General features: G+C 33.0%; 2 protein-coding genes across 2 annotated transcripts; both read right to left on the reverse strand.

Moving 5' to 3' along the window:
* Nucleotides 1-278: 278 nt before the first annotated feature.
* On the reverse strand, nt 279-2,640 carry LOC131608757 (large ribosomal subunit protein eL19y-like). Its single transcript, XM_058880287.1, has 4 exons — nt 2,483-2,640; nt 1,170-1,292; nt 704-1,017; nt 279-575 (listed from the first exon to the last, which is right to left on the reverse strand). Exons 1-4 carry the CDS (start codon nt 2,592-2,594, stop codon nt 489-491), a joined length of 636 nt encoding a protein of 211 aa, XP_058736270.1. The 5' UTR covers nt 2,595-2,640; the 3' UTR covers nt 279-488.
* Nucleotides 2,641-5,024: 2,384 nt separating this feature from the next.
* LOC131611132 (bidirectional sugar transporter NEC1-like) lies at nt 5,025-7,037 on the reverse strand. The gene is made up of 5 exons (XM_058883238.1): nt 6,880-7,037; nt 6,569-6,779; nt 6,010-6,171; nt 5,506-5,625; nt 5,025-5,407 (listed from the first exon to the last, which is right to left on the reverse strand). The coding sequence occupies exons 1-5, from the start codon at nt 6,963-6,965 to the stop codon at nt 5,228-5,230; spliced, it is 759 nt and encodes a 252-aa protein (XP_058739221.1). The 5' UTR covers nt 6,966-7,037; the 3' UTR covers nt 5,025-5,227.
* Between the last annotated feature and the right edge of the window lie 13,621 nt (nt 7,038-20,658).

Genomic DNA, 20,658 nt, shown 5'->3' on the forward strand with positions numbered 1-20,658 from the left:
ACTTACTCAGATATCACTCATCACAGAGACTCTTACATCAGCAGCGAGAGTTGAACCCACGACCTCTCAGTGTGATTCAACTTCTTACCAAGTGAGCCAAACTACCGGAGCAAGATAACCACAAGTGGGAGCAAGGAGGTCCATTAAATGCAACTGCTTGTGTTTAATTCATCCAGAAAATTAGTGTTTATTTTTCATCAGCCTCCTTCAATAAAGGCAAGTTGGTAAATCACCAACCAAAGAGGTCTTAAAACTTCTAAGGCTGAAATAACACAACCTTCTGCAAGTATTGTGAATCTTAAAACCATTTGTAAAACACAATCGAACAAATAGGTATAATATAGAGTTAGCAATAAATAAGTTCATACTTGTAAAACAAAATCTAAACCAACAAAAAAACCGAGGATAGTTAGCACTTCACGCAATTTTAGCAGACTACTGGATTATGACAGTGCCAGTTTCCTTTGAATTTCTGTGTATGCCACTGCTCACTTCTTGGTTTTCTTTGGCGCTTGAGCAGGCTGGGGTGTTGCGGCAGCTGGAGCAGTAGGTGCTGGTTGCTTTTCACCGGGACCCTGAACATTTTATCGAGTGTGTTAGTGTCAATATTTATAGCAAGCAACAACTAATATACAATGAAAGTCGCAATTCATGATATCAAATGCAAGTTTATAAATTGTCAAAACATTACTGAACTACTCACTTGAGCGAATCGCTCCTCACGCCTAGCGAGCTTCCTTTCCCTGCTTGCCTTGTTCTTTGCACGTTTTGCCTCGAACTGATCAGACAAAGTCTTCTCTCTTGCCTTCTCGGCCTTGGACTTGTGGATGCTCTCCATCAAGACTCTCTTGTTCTTGAAAACATTACCCTTCACCTTCATGTACATATCATGGTACATGTGTTTGTCAATTTTCTTCGCCTCCCTGTACTTTCTAAGCAATCGTCTTAGTACACGCATCCTCCTCATCCAAAGAATTTTGGTAGGAAGCCTAGCCTCTCTTGTACCCTTGCGCTTACCTAACATTATTAATGAAACACAATATAACAGTATTCTCCATGACCGAGGTGTAGTTTGTAACTATGTATAAGTTTTTTGATATCTTATACATGGCATCTTATCAAATAAAGTACTGATTCATTTGAAGTTGGGAATGAACAAAAAAGAATACCATATCCTGAGTGACGTCCCTTCCTTTTGGCTTCCTTCATCCTGCGAGCACGTGAGCGGGAGTGAATCTTGGTTGGCTTCCTAATGATAAAACCATCCTTAACCAACTTCCTAATATTTTGTCCTGCAAACAAAAACCCTCCAAGCTTAGCAGTGCTTATATTGCAAAAGATTTGCACTCAATCAGACAGTTTATAACAGAACAGAATAGACACAACACATCTTAATGCTGGTTTCCCACTTCCAATGTTTCTTAACCTTTGTTCAAGAAATTTCAATTCAAGCATTGACTTCAGAAATTCAGGTATATTTAAGAGATGTTAGAAACACATCGCAAATCTTACAAAATCAAGTATAATCTAAAATTCAATAAATATTCAAATGGAAACGATAAACAAGAGAAAAATAGTCGGAAGCTCAAGTCAATTAATTAAAAAAGAAGTTGGGTCAGATCATTTTTTCAACAAAAAGTGAGTGAGTTGATGCATACATTAGTTGCAAAGACAATCGAAAATAACAATAGCCAACAATGCTTTCGATAAACTGAAAGCAAGCAATCCATATACATATCCATCTTTACTACTTTATTCTTTCTTGCACTGTTGTCACATAGCAGCTATAGCAAAACATAATTTACACAAATCCCCATTCTCCCACGATACATTACTTAGTACTAAATATTGTCCAGTAGAAGCTACCACATAGTCACTTATGTTAATAGCGACTACATAGGCGCTATTGTGCTACAAGCATAGCAGAATTTGAACAAATCGACATTGTTACGCAATTTGCTATTAAGTAAAAAATGTTGTCATGTTACACAAATGAAGCTAGTAAAAACATATTAATTGAATGTAATCACATGACTCATGTCATACACCCGAAATTCCATAAAAAAAAAGCCACAGATGCTGTCAAATTGCAGCACTATAGCAATGTTGCGTAGCAGAATTTAAACAAACACTATTTTCCGCCATCTGCAATTGACAACAACACCGACCGACCATAGCCGAGTCGCACCAAACTCGTTTTAATACAAAATCCTGTCAAATAAGCATATAAGCACTATAGCACACTAGAATTCGAAGAAAAAAAACCTAATTTTCAGCAATCTATAATTAACAACACTAATTTCTAGGGTTTGCGAATGGCATTGAGTTAGTTAGTTAAAGGTAAAATTTCCTATTGAAGAATCCAAAATCACAAAAATAAAACTACGAATCCAATGTAGAAAACAAAACCCTAAAAACTAGAAATTGCATTTGAAAATGGAGTAAACAATCAAAGTGAGAGTGAAGAGAGATAGATACGAACGAGAATTGGCCATGGAGATCTCATTGCATTCATTGGGATCAAGCCAGACTTTTCCTCTTCCGCATTTGAGCACGCTTGCAGAAAGCCTCTTCTGCAGCTTCAGAGACACCATTTTCGCTACCTGGTGCAGAACTCGCGAGAGAACCCTAATTTGTGTTTTTCGATGTATATATAGTAAAGGGATGAATAGGTCAATTCAAAATAACCCTCAAATTTTCCAAATTTCTCACTATGGTGCTTTGCTAGTTAGTTACTATAGTATATATATCATTACCATGGGTTTTATTAAAATAAATATTTAAACTATGATTGAAATACTTTAGATTGTGAAAATATAATTATATGTTAATTTAATTTGTCTATTAAGAATAATAAGAGAATGTTTGAAAATATGTTATATGGTAGTTTGTATTGGTTTATGATTTGATTTGGTCAATGCTCATGAAAATAGCTCAATCCATTGGTTTAATTTAGAAAGAATAAGAGTGCATCAATCATTAACGATTAGGTGGACCTTTGTTTAGAAGCTCTGTATAAAAGCATGCATATCTTTTCATCTAGATTGTAGATATGCATTCAATAGTTTTTTGTGCTACACGTTAGACAAATTAGGGACAACGATAAATGTTTCTTCATTATGAGTGACTCTGAGACACACTCAGATACACTTTTACTTATACTTACAAAAATCCTCCTCATTCATACACTAACTTACGCTTTCGGGTCCTAACCTTTTATAGTTATCCATTTTTATTGCTGAATAACCATATCCACCACACTAGAAGTCTCACCATGGTGGTCGTCATCAACATATCATTGATTTCCTATTTCAGTACATATGAGAATTGTCTTCTGATTCTCTTGAGTTTCACTTTGATTTTCTCAAATTTCTTTAGTTTTGTCTGCACAAATGTTCTCTATTGCAACTCTGATCAACTGTAACTGCTTTGTTGCTTATTCGATGATTGGTTATACTCGTAGCACCACCACCAATTTACGATCATCTATTCATATTACCCTGGACAACGGTCAACTAGTTTTTTTGTCGCCATTGAAGATCTCCATGCTTCTTCTATGATTCTTTAACCATCAATTCAAGAGACTTATCCATTTCCTCTTTCACAGATCCAAAATACCCTAACCTCATGATTTGCTCCCTTCACCACAACCTCATGTTTTAGTTCTCTGACCTTTCCACCTTCTTCAATATCTCCAAGCTTTGTTAGACGCACAAAATACTAATAAGCTTATGTTGAACATTTCCAACCTTTTGCAGCAACAAAACATGAAGTTCCCTCGAATAAAATAAAATAAGAAGAAGATTCCAACTGAGATTGCAATGTAGTTAGAGGTTTTGCAACACGATCACTCTGTCGATGTCACGGGGATGCCCTCGTCGAGGTCAATTTGCTACCGTCAAGAGCTTAAGTGTTGCCTAGGAAGCAGCATCATCTTCATCGTGACAACAATTCCCTTCCACGTGACTTAAGTGACACAGATAGTAGTCGTCACCACTTGAAGATCGTTGTCCAATGGGGCCTCCTTCTCCCTATCAAATGTAGAGAATGCCCAAGCACAACTCTGTAAAATAGTTTGTCATCCACCATCGACAAAAGTTGTTGATGGGTAAATTGACATCACCATTGATTTTAGCATCACGGTGAGGAATTATAGAGATTGACTCAAAAATCTCAAATATTTGTTTGAGAGAATGTTATACGTTTTGGGGAAACTCAATGTGCTCATGCTTTTTTTCAAAAACGCAACACATTTTAGAGAAATGCGTTGTATTTTCCTGAAACGTTTAAAACACGCTTTCCATCCCTTTTTTGTATAAGTGGCATATAAGTGTCATTGGAGAGTTTTCTAGAAAGAAAATTAGAAAGGCAAAGGAAGAGATTATTATGACTCATTGTTATAAGAATTGGAAGACTTTTGGAGTCATCTAAGATGATTGAGAAATTATTCTAAATATCTTGAGTTTGTATGATTCATATATTTAGAGTTTGAGATATTGAGAAACACTTGGTTAGAAAATATGAGATGTTCTTGAAAATTTGAAAAGCTATTCACTTGTAAATATTTTGTAATCTCCTGTGACAACTCTTGAAATATATTAAATTTGAGAAATATTCTTTCCTTCAGAATAAATCAGTTCATCGAACTAGATAAACAAACCGTCTGTGTACTCGTCGTGTGAATTAGCTTTTAGTGATTGACAGATTGATCAATTTTACTTAAGTCCATTTATTTTTAGATATCATTGTTGTGGTACATTTTCAAGCTGAATTTTAACTTTGAACATTTAGTTAAATTAGAAAAGAAAGTTCATCTCATCCAAATCCAAATTCCCTTATATGTTTGTGCTAAAAGCCCTTTGTAAGTAAAATTATAATTTTGTATGTTTATTATACATTAAAATCATTGCACTATTTATTATTTTAAATACTTAAGCATGTGCTAAAAAATCTATTATATGTTGGAATAATATATTTATTTGCTACACTAAAACTTAAGGGAATGTTTCATTAGCAAAATAAGATAATAGCACAAACCATAAACTCATGGTGATGACATAAAAACTAGAACTAATAATTACTCTATTATTACATAAACAAAGCAAGCCATAGGCCCATAGTCTCAAGTATAACATAGAACATAATAACTATATGTCATAATTAAGAGACATGTTATTATTCATCATTTTTCATTCATCCTAATTAAACTATAATATACAATGAAACATCAAACTATATTCTCTTTCATTTCCACCACTGAAATGAAATTCTGTTTATTGCCATCATCACCAACACCATGTTCTTGCTTCTCAGTTGAATTAGCTTCATCTTTTTTCTTAGCATTCTTGTATATGAGGTATAAGATCATTTGAGAGATTCCAAATAGAAATCCCAAAATATTTGGCATCTGAAAATTACAAAAAATAAAATAATTAATTAATTAGTTTGATTTCAAGCATATTAATTAATTAATAGGATGAATAAATTAAATATTTATATACTCACCATAATGTAGTTATCTTTGTCAAAGAGTCCATAGAAAAACCACATGGTGGCACATAGAGTAAGAAACAATGACAAAGAAAATGGCATGAACTCCACACTTCTTGTTTTAATCACCTTCCTCTGCATTTAATTAAATATTGTTAATTAAAAATACAAAAAATAATTTATATATATATATATATATATATATATATATATATATATATATATATATATATATATATAATTAAATATGCAAGTTTTAATTAAATATTTTTTAGTCCCAAATATTGTAAAAAATTTGTAATTTAGTCCTTAAGTTCGTGGACCTAAATACTAATTATTTAAATTATTTAAAAGTTTACGGAGGAACCCCGAACCCGTGTTAAAAAAAAATTATCTTTGACATATATTAAATATTTTTGAAAATTCAGGGGTTCAATTATAAATAAATAAAGTTAAAGAGTATGATTAGTCACATATCAAACTATATAAGATGAATGGTAAAAAAGAGAAAGCAAGTACCATTATGCTTAGAGGAGCAGCAAAGACAGCAATGTTAAAAATGGCACAAATCAAACCAACAGCATGAACACGAAAGGATCTCTTCACAACAAAGAAAGTGATTATCATTGTCATGCCAAAGCCTCCAATGTCAGCCACAAGTATCATAATCAAAGTTGATATCTGCAATTCATCAAAACATCATATGCAACACTATATTGACACGTAGATATTATAATAATAATAATTTGAAGTTATAAAATAAATGACAGTTATCACTTGTATTAGTATCGTATCACTATCAAGTTGATATGACATCAAACATGCCTTCAAGGTCGTTTTAAATTTTCAGAGACTCTGCATAGATTAATTACGATTTAAGTGTGACAAATCAAATAAGCATCTTATTTTGTCATGGTTTAAGCGTGACAAACAACTTATAATAAGATCCTTTTTACCATAATTTAAACGTGTAGAATTTTAAATCTTCTGTAATAACCCATCTTACATGTCGTCAAAGACGACCTTAGATATTACATATTACATGCAGTCTGTTTTAGAGCAATCATAATTGTTTTACCTTGAGTTTCTTGGGAGCATATATGATGAACATGAGTAGGTAAGCACCTTCTATAACACATCCAATACAATTGATTGTGATAATCAAAAGAGCATTGGTTTTTAGAAAGCCATAGTATAGCAACAATAATGCACTAAGAAGTGCAACCACATATGGAATTGATTGAAACCCTTCGGATGATTTTTTCTTGTAAATTGAATAAAAGGTTGGCCTACAAGAAGAAAAAAGTAACAACTATAAGTTATTTCTAGCATTCATACAACAAAAAATGATTTTTTTTTTTAAAAAAATTTGTTTGAGATAGGACTTACAATGGAGCTAAGAACACCAAGAATGACACAATGTTACCTAAGAGACCAAAGATCAAGACCATCTCATGATCAGAAAATGTAAACATTTTTTAGATATAGTTGTTTTTGGTTTATGTGTGGTATGAGAAGTATAAGAAAATGTGTGCTTCAACCAAGAATGATAGCTTGAATATATATATAGTGGATAGACAACACTTCTAGGATTGTCCATTTGGACCACAAAATGTATTACCCTTTTTTCTCTCAATAGAACTCTATCTTTTTAGAGCACTAATATAAAGTATCATCCAAAAAGGTTACCAAAAACTATACACAAAATATAATAAGGTTGGTAACTTCTAACATTTCTTTATCTTCATTTTGTCTAGCTTTTTCTCTTGTCAAACTTGTAAAACTCCTTTTAATTTCAAGAGCAATAATGATAAAATCTATCAACCAAGTATTTTGTATTTTACAATCAAATAAGCTTGAGTGTGGCTCAATTTTATGATTATATGGAAATTTTAGAATTAATTTTAGTAAAATTCAAGTCTTGCATTTTTACAGAAACCGATTCCCCGTTGTCTTTCCTCTTCTGTCATCCCTCCAGTCCTGACTCAGAACTAATACAAAATAAATAAATATTTTTTGTTTTGTTTTGTGAAGCGATAAAAAGAAAGATGAATGAGTTAAACTAGTTTTATGAATTGGTCAAAATAGCATATAAAACTGTAATTTACGTAAATATGTTAATAAATATGTTAATAAATATGAGTAATTTTTATTTATAAGTCTTTTTTAATATTGAATTGTATTCAATTCAAATTCTAAAAATTATAGTTGGGTCTAATATATTTGTGAAATTTGAGCCTTTCTTTATATATAATATAATATGATATGTCAATCATCCCATAATGCAACAAACTAAAGAAATTTATTTCAACTAAAAATGTATTTATTTCAAATAAGATTAATGTATAGAAAACGAAAACAAAATTGTGTATGTGAAAAATGATAGATATCTTATCATAAGGTAAAGGAGACAATAATGAGCATCCACTTTGTATTGGACGGTTGATTGAGGGCAAGTGTTCATGCATGGCATTGGCAGGAGAAATAATGTGCTCTACTTTTAAAAATGCATCAAACTTTTTCCTCTTGTTTAAAGTTTTATTTCATCATGTTGATAAAATTACAAAATAGAAACACATAAGGTAAATGAGACAAGCAATTATCACTACTAAATTAATGTTGAACTAATTAAGAGTAGTTTAGCGATTAACTTTTTAATTTTTATAAATTTAATTTTTTAAATTAATTTATGTTTAATTTTTTTATAAAATTTAATTATTAATTTTTTATTATATATATAAATATTCGAAAGCACGTAAACACATTTTATTTTAATAATAATATTTTAATTTTTGTACGCAGATGTGTGGTATGAAAATGCTTTGTTATTGGAGGTAAAGAAAGTTGTTCAATAATCAGGGTCGATGGTATAATGAAGTAATAAATTCTATAACGTATGATCCAAAATTTTAAAAAGTTCAATTTTTTTATTAATATTAATAGATATAAAAAAACTATAATAAAACTCAATAAATTTAAAAAATGCTATAATGAAAATCTAATTCATAAAAAAGATGAGATTCATAAAAAAATTTACCTTCTTTTTTATATGTTAAATTTTATTTAAATGATATGTGTTGTATATAAATTTGAAGAAATCTATATCTTTTTTTAATCAATAAAAGAGAGTGGGTTTGAAAAATATGTGTTTATGAGTATTTTGTTAGGGTTTTTTTTTTCTGAACTAATTAATCATAGAAGTTGGATAGGAAAATGAATTTGGTCTTTTATTTTGATAACTCTATTATTTGAGTAGAGGTGGCAAACTGAAAATTTTGGCCTATTTTAGACTTGTCTCATTTAAGTTGGTCGAATAATGAGACGATGCAAATCAATTTAGGTGGTTAAGTCCAATTTTTCATTTCTTTTAAAACTCTTTTAATATATTTTATTTTTCATGTCATTTAAAAAAAATTCTTTTCAAGTGTTATTTCAAAATAATGTTGAATGTAATTTTATCAACATCATCTTAATTATTTATTATAGAGAAAAAATTAAATAAATTAATAAAAAATTAAGAATAATTTAGATAAAAATAATAATTATTTAAAAAATAACAATGTTTATTAACTTTTTTGAATATGTGTAAAAAATAAAAAATAACACTTAAAAGGAAATTTGGGGAGTTATATATATTTTTTTAAGGTGATTTAGCAATAGGTCATCCAATTATTTTCTTGGTCGTCTCATTGTTGAATAGTACTCACTGAAAATAAATATATTTAAAATATTAATTTTATTTAATTCTAATATATGAATTCATTCGGGTAAAACAAAATATACTATTAAACGTTACATTTTTACATATGTTTGATTTTCTTTTTGGTTTATTACCACCGGTATAGTCCGATTCGAGGGTCACTTCTAACATCAAATGAGTTTAGTCATCTTTTGATCGTAATTGCGGGGATCGATTGTGGTCCTCTCTACCAAGTTCAGCGACAATCACTAATAAACAATTGTTAATTGATTGTTTTATTTTTTCGTTAATCATATCTAATAGTTATGACCGATATATCAATAATATAAAAAAAATGTACACTAACAATATATATCAATTCATTTTTTAAAATAAGTTAAAAAAATAAGCCAACAAATACTGTCTGTTTTGCCACCTACTAAACAACAAAATTTTGAGACAAATCACTATTCTTTTTGCAAATAATTTGATTTTGTTTAGAAAAATCACATAGATAACACAAGGAACTTTTTGGATCCGTGTTAACTTAAAAGTTTAGATCACTTTATAAATGGTAAGGTTCTCCTTTTTTCTTCCTCGAGTGATGAGTAATCTCTTAAAAATTTGAGGGGGAAATTTCACAATGGAAAGAAATAGGCAAAATGGCACTATACAATGAAAAAAACAGCCATGTTTATGCTTTCAAGTATTGATTGACTTGGACATGATGTTAACCTCAACGGTATATCATTAATTGTTGTTCAAATTTATTTGGCATTTTCAACTAATAATTTAATAGGTCCAACAAATAATTTTGATATGTTAGGAGAAGTATATAATGTGGACATTTGTTAGTACAAGAAAGTACTTTAGATTTATAGGACTATTGATATTGATATGATTATGTAATATGAGTTTAACATGGTTTTAGTTTCAATCATTTTTTATGGACTTTATTGTTTAATTTCAAATTCCTTTACTTTAATCTTTTGTTGATATTTATCCTTCTATTTTTTATGGACTTTATTGTTTAATTTCAAATTCCTTTACTTTAATCTTTTGTTGATATTTATCCTTCTAAAAAGGATGAGGTGGCAACAAAATTAGCATTTTTTAATGATATGATATTTTAAATTTATAGACATTAGTATTTGGAGACTATGGAATTTATACCAGAAATAAAAATATAAAAGTAACAATTGAGATTCGAAGTGTGTTTTGAGTTGTTTTTTGTTTCGATTATATTAAAAATTTAAAAAATATGTTTTTTTTAGTTATGACAAGTCTTGACGTCATATCTCAGTTTATTTTTGACTAAGGTGAAAGTTTTGTGTGAATACCCATTATCTCGAAAAAATAAGAATGACATAGAATGAGAACTAATTTATCATCGGATTCTTTAACTAAAACCATCCATTTTCTAACTATCCATTTATGGGATCTTAGCTTCATGAAACATTCTATCTCGCTCTTATTAAAATATTTCAATCCCTCGAACATAGTCTTAATCACTAACTATAATATATAACTAAAATATTTCAATCTAAATTTAACAAAGTCAAAATATTCTAGAGCCCATTTCATACAAATGTTTCTAAGTTTTATTACTTCAAGTTTTATCTTAGAACAATAGGTATAAAGAAAGTTATGAAGAAATTACAAAGAAGATACGCTTGTCACTCTTCAATGATTGTTGTAGAAAATATTATATGCGAAATATATTGTGATATAAGTGTGAGCTAGAAGTCTCACATTGCTTAGAAAAATGGAGGTTGAACACTTTATAAGTGAGATGATGTAAGTTTGAGAGTGTGTCTAAAAAGGGGGGGTGAATTAGGTTATTTAAAAATTTATCAATTTTTAATGAAGATGGAATCATTTTTTCTGGTTTATAATGAGGTTATGAAAGCAATAACGTGCAGAAAAAATAAATAACACATGATGTATACTGGTTTCCCTCACAGTCCGTGAGTACTTCAGTCCCCTTTCAACAGGAAAGAGAGTTGACTATTGTTAGGACTTATGCAAGACTAACAAGATCAACAAGAACAATCCTCTTGTGATCAACCACTAAGTTGAATGAGAATAATCCTCTCACTTTCAACCTCTTGCTTCCAACAATCATGGATAGCAAGGAACAAACCAAACAAGAAAAACAAGAAAACAATCATTTCCTTTCTACTCTCTTGTTTCCAACAATCCTAGAAAAACAAGGACTACACTATACACAATCTTAATTCCAACAATCTTGGAAAAATAAGATGTGATACAACAAGAGTTTTTGAATATTTAAGTTTATGGAACAATTATCACTTTGAGTGATATATCAAAATAATTGATCTTCCCTTTCAATAACAATAATTCACAAACACAAAAGTATAGAATGCTCAAGAATTTTCTATTAAGAATGATATGAAAATTATGCAGAAAATTCCTTGAATGAAGGTTAAGTGTTTGAAATGTGAATTTATGAAAATGCAAAAGTTTGATTGGAAGATGTGATTTTGAATTTAAAAATTTATGTATTTATAAGTGTATAACACCTTTAGGAAACATGGTAAAGCTATGTGAAAATTCCATGAACAAATGTCAAGTTGAAATGAAATGGTTCCATGAAGTGGTGCATGAAAATGTGTTGAAAAAGCTAATGATTTTTCAAATTCGGACCGGGTGCAATCTATTGCACAAAAATAGAAATTTGTTGCAAAGGGCCAACAACTATATTTTTTAAAAATGCTTTAGTGAGCAATAGATTGCACCAATGCAGCAACCGATTGCACAAATAAGATAAAAAAATCTGCTAAGTATATTTAGGCAATCGATTGCACCAATGCAGCAATCGATTGCACAGAGGAAAACTTGATAAATTTGCCAAAGACTTTTATGTTATGGGCATCGATAAGATATGCAATGAGTGTTTGATTACTTGACCATCTAAGACTTTAGTGAAGGTAAATATTATCATTATACCTTCTTGAAATGCAATAGCTTGAATCCAAATCCTTAAATCATGATGCTTTAACTTTGACATGTAATTGCTTGAATTTGAACATGATGCTTTATCTTTGAACTTTATCTTTGCCTTCTTGACACTAAGAGATTTGTCTTCATCAAAACATATTCATCATGGAGAAACTTGACTTGACAGATGACTCATACATCTCACTTTAAGGTTTTGGATGAATTTGTGTTGTCTCTTTCACTTTGATATTGCTCTTGACCCAATGTGAATACTCCTCATGATGATCCAACAATGATATCAGAGCCGGTGGTTCAATTAAGGGACTGACTCCTTGTATAGAAAGTCTTCATGACATGATTGTGGTCAGGTGGCGTGTTCCGTTGTAGTACCCACAACGACGGTACAAGTGTATGTGGATGAAAGAGCTTCCGATTGAGGGAGAACATAATGGATGGACTCACACTTAAGGGGAATATTATTGTGATACAAGTGTAAGTTGGAAATCCAACATTGCTTAGAAAAGTGAAGGTTGAGCACTTTATAAGTGAGACAACTTATACCCCTATCACCTTAAGATTTTGGATGAATTTGTGGTGTCTCTTTCACTTGTGCGTTGCTCTTGACCCAATGTGAATGCTTCTCGTGATGACGCAACAGTGGTACCAGAGTCGATGGTTCAATTAAGGGAACGACCCTTGTATCGAAAGTCTTCATTGCATGCTTGTGGTTAGGCAGCGTGTTCTGTTGTAGTATACCCACAACGACGGTACAAGTGTATGTGGATGAAAGAACTTTCGATTAAGGGAAAACATAATAGATGGACTCACACTTAAGAGGGAGATTATTGTTATACAAGTGTGAGTTGGAAGTCCCACATTGTTTAAAAAAGTGGAAGTAGAACCCTTTATAAGTGAGAACCCATACACCTATGACCTTGAGATTTTGGATGAATTTATAGTGTCTCTTTAACTTATATGTTGCTCTTGATCTAATATAGATGCTCCTCATGATCACCCAGCAAAACATTTGAAAAGTGTCCTAAATATGAATTGTAGAATTTTATTCTCAAAACATCTCCAAACATATCAATTTCATCTAAGTGATTCCAAATCATATAAGTTCACCTCCAACATCATTTACAATCATTTCAAACTAATAATTCACAACCACACATTCATTAATAGTCATTTAATCTAGAGTTTATACCATTCATAATCATCTTTAATCTTTAATCAAGTATCAATTCACCACATTTCTCAATTCTCATAATTTCACTAACATACTTCATCAAACATCAATCACCAATCATAAAGTACATGTTACCTAGTACTTTACTTTCTTTTTGATATGTTAATGAAGTGACAACAAATATCTAAAACTCATGCACACAATTACAATGAATTCAATTAGAAAACAAATTTTTCAACCTAACAATATTGATAATTTGCCATTAAATTACGCATTGATTGAATAATATGCATGGAGCCTTGCACATGCCAACCCCATATGTGGCACCTAAGGTGTACCAATAATTCTTAAAATACATTTAATGTGAGTTTATACTATTTTCAATATCCAAACCAATTACACAACTCTTGTTGAGTTGCTTTTGTTTGTCTAGTAAACGTGGAAGAATGAGGTAGAATCATCACCAATCATGAATCACCAATCTAGGATAAAAAGAAGAGAGTATTCAACATATAACACACACATGTATGAGTCTAGACATGACAAACCAAGCATGAGTCTAAACATGAAACTTGACGTGACAAACCATGCATGAGTCTATAGACATGATTTATCATGTTACCAAAATTTAACATGCTAGCACGATCATAGAAAGAGTGTGTACGTGTCATCACATGTGTACTTGGCACATTCAAGTGGTCGGAATTAATTCATGATTGATCATAGGCACACTTATCAATGATAAAAGACAAAAAGTTGGTTTCAATACGTAATTTCTTATATCAATGCTATACTAATTTTTTTTTTAAAAAAATTATGGTTTAAATAAGGAAATTTCTTTACCCACCTCCCTATGAGGTCACCCCCAGCGAAAATCTCAGTTTACCCCTACTTCGGAAATGCATTTTCGAAGTATTTTTTTTTAAATTTTTCCCAGACTTCGAAAATGCATCTCCGAAAACCCTAAAAGGAGGGTGTTTTCGGAGATACACTTCCGAAAACACCTTTTTTTCAGATTTTAGTGTAATTCGGAAGTGCATTTTCGAATTATGCAGAACTCTATTTTTTTGCTTTTTCTAATAGTCCCGTACGAAATATATACAAAACGTATAATATATACAAAACGGAAAAGCCGAACAAAACAAACCACATATAAACGCAATATACTAATATAATAAATAAAATTCAAATAATATATACAAACCGAGTCATAGTGTGCGAAATATATAATTCGAATACAAAAAAAAAATAAACCCGGACTCCTACTGGGTATGCCTAACCCTCTCTCCCTAGGACCTCCTCTGTCGCCTGTATGCCGCCGCACGGCCCGTGTAACACCCCTTTTTCTAACCCCAAATATATCATATAATTAACAGAGTAAACATGCATAAAGGAAAAGGGCATCACATGTTATTTTCATCACAAATGAAAACCTAAAGCAAAACATCCAACATTCTTAATATGCAAAGATCATATTTGTAACACAATGTAAATCTCATACTTCCATACATATGCATAAACGCTTGCGGAAACCAATTGAATTGCTATTAAAATTTCAATGAATATATCCCATACTATATTCATCTACCGAATTCGAATTAACATCCAATCCACAATTTTGGCTACATCGCCTTAATCAACATATCCGAGATCTCAAACAAACATATCCGAATATCCAACAAAACATAGTAAATAGCAACATCCAAACATGAGTATAAGACTACGATAAAATCCCCCCAAGTGTTACATGATCAGAGCATATGACTCGCTACCTAATCCAATAACAAACTCAGGAGCTCCTCGGCTAAATCCTCGGACAAGCTACTACTCGTCGGAACCTGCACGTTACCAACGAAGGATAACATTCAAACAGAAGGGTGAGAATTCAACTTCTTATAGAAAACATAATAATGGGAAATGTAAACATAAACAAGCATACATTTCACTATTCATCACACTTCTCAAGTAGGCAATTCACATATCACGTATTAATCATTATTCCAAAACAAATCACATGTATACAAGGCAATCACATAACACACAATGTGACTCGAAATGCAACAATGTGACTCAATGCATGTGGTACCCAATGTGAATCCAATGTTTCACCGCTTTCCGATTCAATGTTTAGAATCCAAGCCACGCTTCCGATCCGGACAAGATCAAAGCCAATACGCCTATCTCCAATTAAGGATCACGTCTTCTACGCCTATTTCCAATTAAGGATCAACGTCTCTTACCATGTGAACCCAAGTTTCACCGCTTCCACAATAAAGCCGACCATGCTATGAATGTATGTACAAATACCAACAAATTATGCAATTAAGATTATCTCGTCAATCTTAACTCACCGCATAACACCATAATCCAACTCTATGAATTATTCACCAATTGTACACAACATTCACAACACAATTTAACACATTCAACAAGGCATAACAACCATCACCTATCCAATCACACACATCATGTTTACATCTACACAAAGTGTTCCAACACTGGATATACATCATATACTAACATATTACACATAAGATAATTACACATTATTCCATATGATAACGTCACAATTTATCAATCATGTGCAATTAGATCCTATACTATCATATAGAATATCACAATAGCTTTCTAACGCTTCGAACGGCACATAAAACGGAGTTTTGGATTAAAAGTTATGGCCTTTCAAAGTTTAGAAAAAGTGCTGTAAAACAGGGTTCGCGGCGCGTACAAGGGATCGCGGCGCGCACAAATTTCTGCCAAGAGTTTCGCGGCGCGTGCAAGGGATCGCGGCGCGACTGGCGATTTTCAGAAACCCCAAAACCCAAAAACAGCATACGAAACTCACTCAAAATTCCCCAAACTTAACCCAATCATGTTGGCAAACGTTGCATATTTCGAACAACCACAGAATACATGATATACACACAAATACAACACATATTACGGGTCTTATAACATCATACCAACACCAAACATCAACTAAGCACATTTCAATCCATCAATTTATGCATATGTTCATAAAAACCTAACCTTTCTATGTTTTTCCATGAAATTGCAAAGATGAAGAGATAATCACAACAAAACACATTACCCAATCATATAACCTATAAGAACTTGTATTCAAACCCTTACCTCTTGAATTTCTCCTCCTAACTTCAAGAATCTCACAATCCTCTTCTCTTGTCTCTTCCACTATTTTTGCCTCTTTTCTCTTCTCTCCTCTTCTTTCTATCTTTCTATCTTTCTATCTAATTTAGGTTAACTCACAAATACCTTCTAACTCTAATTATTTCATTTGGGCTTAACCCACCTAATACTCTTTCTCACTCAACTAGGCCCATTTAGCTAATTCCAAACAAAATTCTACCACTCATTAATTAGGTAAATAACACATTACCACAAAATCAAATAATTATTATTCAAACAATAATTAAATAAACACATAAACAATGCCAATTATCAAATAATCCTAATTAATTAAAATGATAATAAAAATAGGATGTTACAACTCTCCCCCACTTAAAAGATTTTCGGCCTCGAAAATTACCTCAAACAAACAACTCCGGATATGATTCCTTCATCTTATCCTCGAGTTCCCAAGTGATATTACCATCGGCGACTCCACCCCATATCACTTTCACCAAAGCAATCTCTTTACCACGAAGCTTCTTCACCTCTCGATCTTCAATTCGCATAGGTGATGTATCAACCGTCAAATTATCCCTCACTTGAACATCATCTAGTTGAACAACATGCGATGGATCCGGAATGTACCTCCTCAATTGAGACACATGGAACACATCATGAAGATTAGAAAGAGACGGTGGCAATGCAATCCGATATGCCACTTCACCTACTCTCTCCGAAATTTGATAAGGACCAATGAAATGCGGCGTCAACTTACGCGACTTCAATGCTCTACCAACACCCGTTATTGGTGTAACTCGAAGAAACACATGTTCATCCTTCTCAAACTCAAGAGCCTTCCTCCTCTTATCATGGTAACTCTTTTGACGACTTTGAGAAGTCTTCATCTTCTCTTGAATCATCTTAATCTTATCCGTAGTTTCTTGAATCAACTCGGGTCCAACCACAGCACTCTTTCCCGATTCATACCAACACAAAGGAGTTCTACACCTTCTACCATAAAGAGCCTCAAAAGGTGCCATTCCAATACTCGAATGGAAACTGTTGTTATACGTAAACTCAACCAAAGGTAAGAAACTATCCCAATTTCCTCCTTGTTCCAAAACACAAGACCTCAAAAGATCTTCAAGCGACTGAATAGTTCTCTCCGATTGACCATCAGTTTGCGGGTGATACGCCGAACTCAAACGCAACTTCGTACCCAAAGCACTTTGCAAACCTTCCCAAAATCTAGAAGTGAACCTTGGATCTCTATCTGAAACGATACTTGACGGAATACCATGTAAACACACAATCCTCTCAATGTATAACCTAGCAAGTCTTTCCATCGAATAGTCCATCCTCATCGGAATAAAATGAGCACATTTCGTCAATCTATCCACAACGACCCAAATTGCCTCGCAATTACTCGATGTCCTTGGCAAACCCGAAACAAAATCCATGGAGATACTATCCCACTTCCACTCGGGAATAGATAACGGTTGCATCAAACCAGACGGCTTTTGATGTTCAATCTTCGACTTTTGACAAGTCAAACACGAATAAACAAACTCCGCTATATCCTTCTTCATACCTTGCCACCAAAACATTTTCCTCAAGTCTTGATACATTTTAGTAGCACCGGGATGAATACTCAAACCACTTCTATGCCCTTCCTCAAGAATTCTCTTTCTCAAATCCATAACATCCGGAATACAAACTCGATCACGACATCTCACAATGCCATTCTCGTCAATCCGAAAATCACCACCTTTACCTTGGTTAATCAATGTAATAATGTCAACCAATTTTAAATCCGATTGCTGACCTTCTCTAATCTCATCCAGAATACCACTTGTAAGCTTTAGCATACCAAGCTTAACACACGTAGTTGTCGCTTCACAAACCAAACTCAAATCCCTAAATTGCTCCAACAATTCCAATTCTCGAATCATCAACATAGACACATGTAATGATTTCCTACTCAATGCATCGACTACAACATTAGCTTTTCCAGGATGGTAGTTCAAACTAAAATCATAATCCTTCAAGAATTCCAACCATCTTCGTTGCCTCATATTCAACTCTTTCTGATCAAACAAATACTTTAAACTCTTGTGATCACTGAAAACATCAAACCTTGATCCAAACAAATAATGCCTCCAAAGTTTCAACACAAACACAACGGCGGCTAACTCTAAATCATGTGTCGGATAATTCCTCTCATGAACTTTAAGTTGCCTTGAAGCATAAGCTACCACTTGTCCTTTTTGCATCAAAACGCCTCCCAAACCCAACAATGAAGCATCACAATACACCACAAACGGTTCAAACGGATCCGGCAAAATCAAAATAGGAGCAGAAGTCAACCTTCTCTTAAGCTCTTGAAAATTCGATTCACATTGCGAAGTCCAAATGAAAACTTGTCCTTTCCTAGTCAACAACGTCAACGGCAAAGATAACTTAGAAAATCCCTCAATGAACTTCCTATAATAACCAGCCAAACCAAGAAAACTTCTAATCTCAGAAACAGACTTAGGAGCTTCCCATTGAGATATAGCTTCAATCTTTGACGGGTCAACAGAAATACCTCCACTAGAGATTACATGGCCAAGAAAACTCACCTCCTTTAACCAAAATTCGCACTTAGAAAGCTTAGCAAACAACCTCTTCTCCTTCAACACTGATAATACAATTCTCAAATGCTCAGCATGATCATCTTCACTCTTGGAATAGATCAAAATATCATCAATGAACACAACCACAAACTGATCCAGATAATCATGAAAAATCCTATTCATATACTCCATGAATACACCAGGTGCATTAGTCACACCAAACGGCATAACAGAATACTCATAATGACCATACCTTGTCCTAAAAGCAGTCTTCTGAATATCCTCCGCCTTCACACGAATCTGATGATACCCAGACCTCAAATCAATCTTGCTAAACACACAAGCTCCAACCAACTGATCCATCAAATCATCAATCCTTGGAAGTGGATACTTGTTCTTAATCGTTACTTTGTTCAATTGCCTATAATCAACACAAAGTCTCATAGAACCTTCCTTCTTCTTAACCAACAAAACAGGTGCACCCCACGGCGATACACTAGGAGGAATAAACTTCTTTTCCAACAAATCCTCAAGTTGACTCTTCAACTCTTTCAACTCAGAAGCAGACATCCTATATGGAGCCATCGATACAGGACTAGTTCCAGGAACTAAATCAATCGAAAACTCAACTTCACGTTCCGGCGGTAAATCGCTTACATCTTCAGGAAATACCTCCGCAAAATCACAAACTATTGGCAATTCATCAATGGTTCTCTTCTCATGCACATCTAAGGTTGCCAATAACATAAACAATTCAGCCCCATCTTGAACAGATTCACCAACTTGCTTCGCAGACAAAAACAAATCTTCCTTAACACTAATCTCAGGAAAGATAACCGTTTTGTCAAAACAGTTGATATACACACGATTAAATTCTAACCAATTCATACCCAAAATCACATCAAGTTGCTCTAACGGAAGACAAACCAAATCAATCCCAAAATCCCTACCAAAAATACTCAAAGGACAATTCAAGCACACAAAAGAAGTAGAAACAGAACCCATAGCAGGTGTATCAATAACCATACTTCTACGCATATCAGATAACACAAGATTCAATCTCTTAGCACAATCCAAAGAAATGAAAGAATGTGTCGCACCGGTATCAATAATAGCAATCAAAGGTGTACTATTAATGAAGCATGTACCTTGGATTAGCCTATCATCGGTAGAAGCCTCCGTTCCAGACAATGCAAACACTTTCCCTTTCGCTTGTTCCTTCTTTGGCTTATCACATTTGGTGCTAATGTGACCTTGCTCACCACAGTTGTAACAAGTCACACTCGAACCAACTCCACACTTGTTTGCCTTGTGACCAATCTTGCCACACTTGAAGCATGTCACAGAATCCTTACCACAATCAACAGCACGATGACCTTCACTACCACATTTGAAGCACTTAAGAGGAGTAGAAGTTCCTCCCCCACTTGACTTTTTGCCAAAACCAAATTGTTTCTTCTTATCGTCATACGGTTTCCCACGGAATTGACCTTTCCTCTCATTCATAGTCTTGTAGTGAGAAGCACTCTCCCTACTATCCTCATCATAGATACGACTCTTGTTAACCAACTCCGTAAAACGAGTAATTTGTTGGT

The sequence above is a fragment of the Vicia villosa genome, linkage group LG6 (genome assembly GCF_029867415.1).
Source record: "Vicia villosa cultivar HV-30 ecotype Madison, WI linkage group LG6, Vvil1.0, whole genome shotgun sequence".
Lineage (NCBI taxonomy): Eukaryota > Viridiplantae > Streptophyta > Magnoliopsida > Fabales > Fabaceae > Vicia > Vicia villosa.

Bases quoted from the DNA above. Each gene is read 5' to 3' on its own strand.
- LOC131608757 (XM_058880287.1), bottom strand. From the start codon at position 2,594: ATGGTGTCTCTGAAGCTGCAGAAGAGGCTTTCTGCAAGCGTGCTCAAA. The intron at 1,293-2,482 runs GTTCGTATCTAT...TTTTGTTTGCAG, and splicing joins GATCTCCATGGCCAATTCTC to GACAAAATATTAGGAAGTTG. The intron at 576-703 runs GTGAGTAGTTCA...TAAAATGTTCAG, and splicing joins GTGAGGAGCGATTCGCTCAA to GGTCCCGGTGAAAAGCAACC.
- LOC131611132 (XM_058883238.1), bottom strand. From the start codon at position 6,965: ATGTTTACATTTTCTGATCATGAGATGGTCTTGATCTTTGGTCTCTTA. The intron at 5,626-6,009 runs GTACTTGCTTTC...AATTAAATGCAG, and splicing joins CTGCTCCTCTAAGCATAATG to AGGAAGGTGATTAAAACAAG. The intron at 5,408-5,505 runs GTGAGTATATAA...TGTAATTTTCAG, and splicing joins ACAAAGATAACTACATTATG to ATGCCAAATATTTTGGGATT.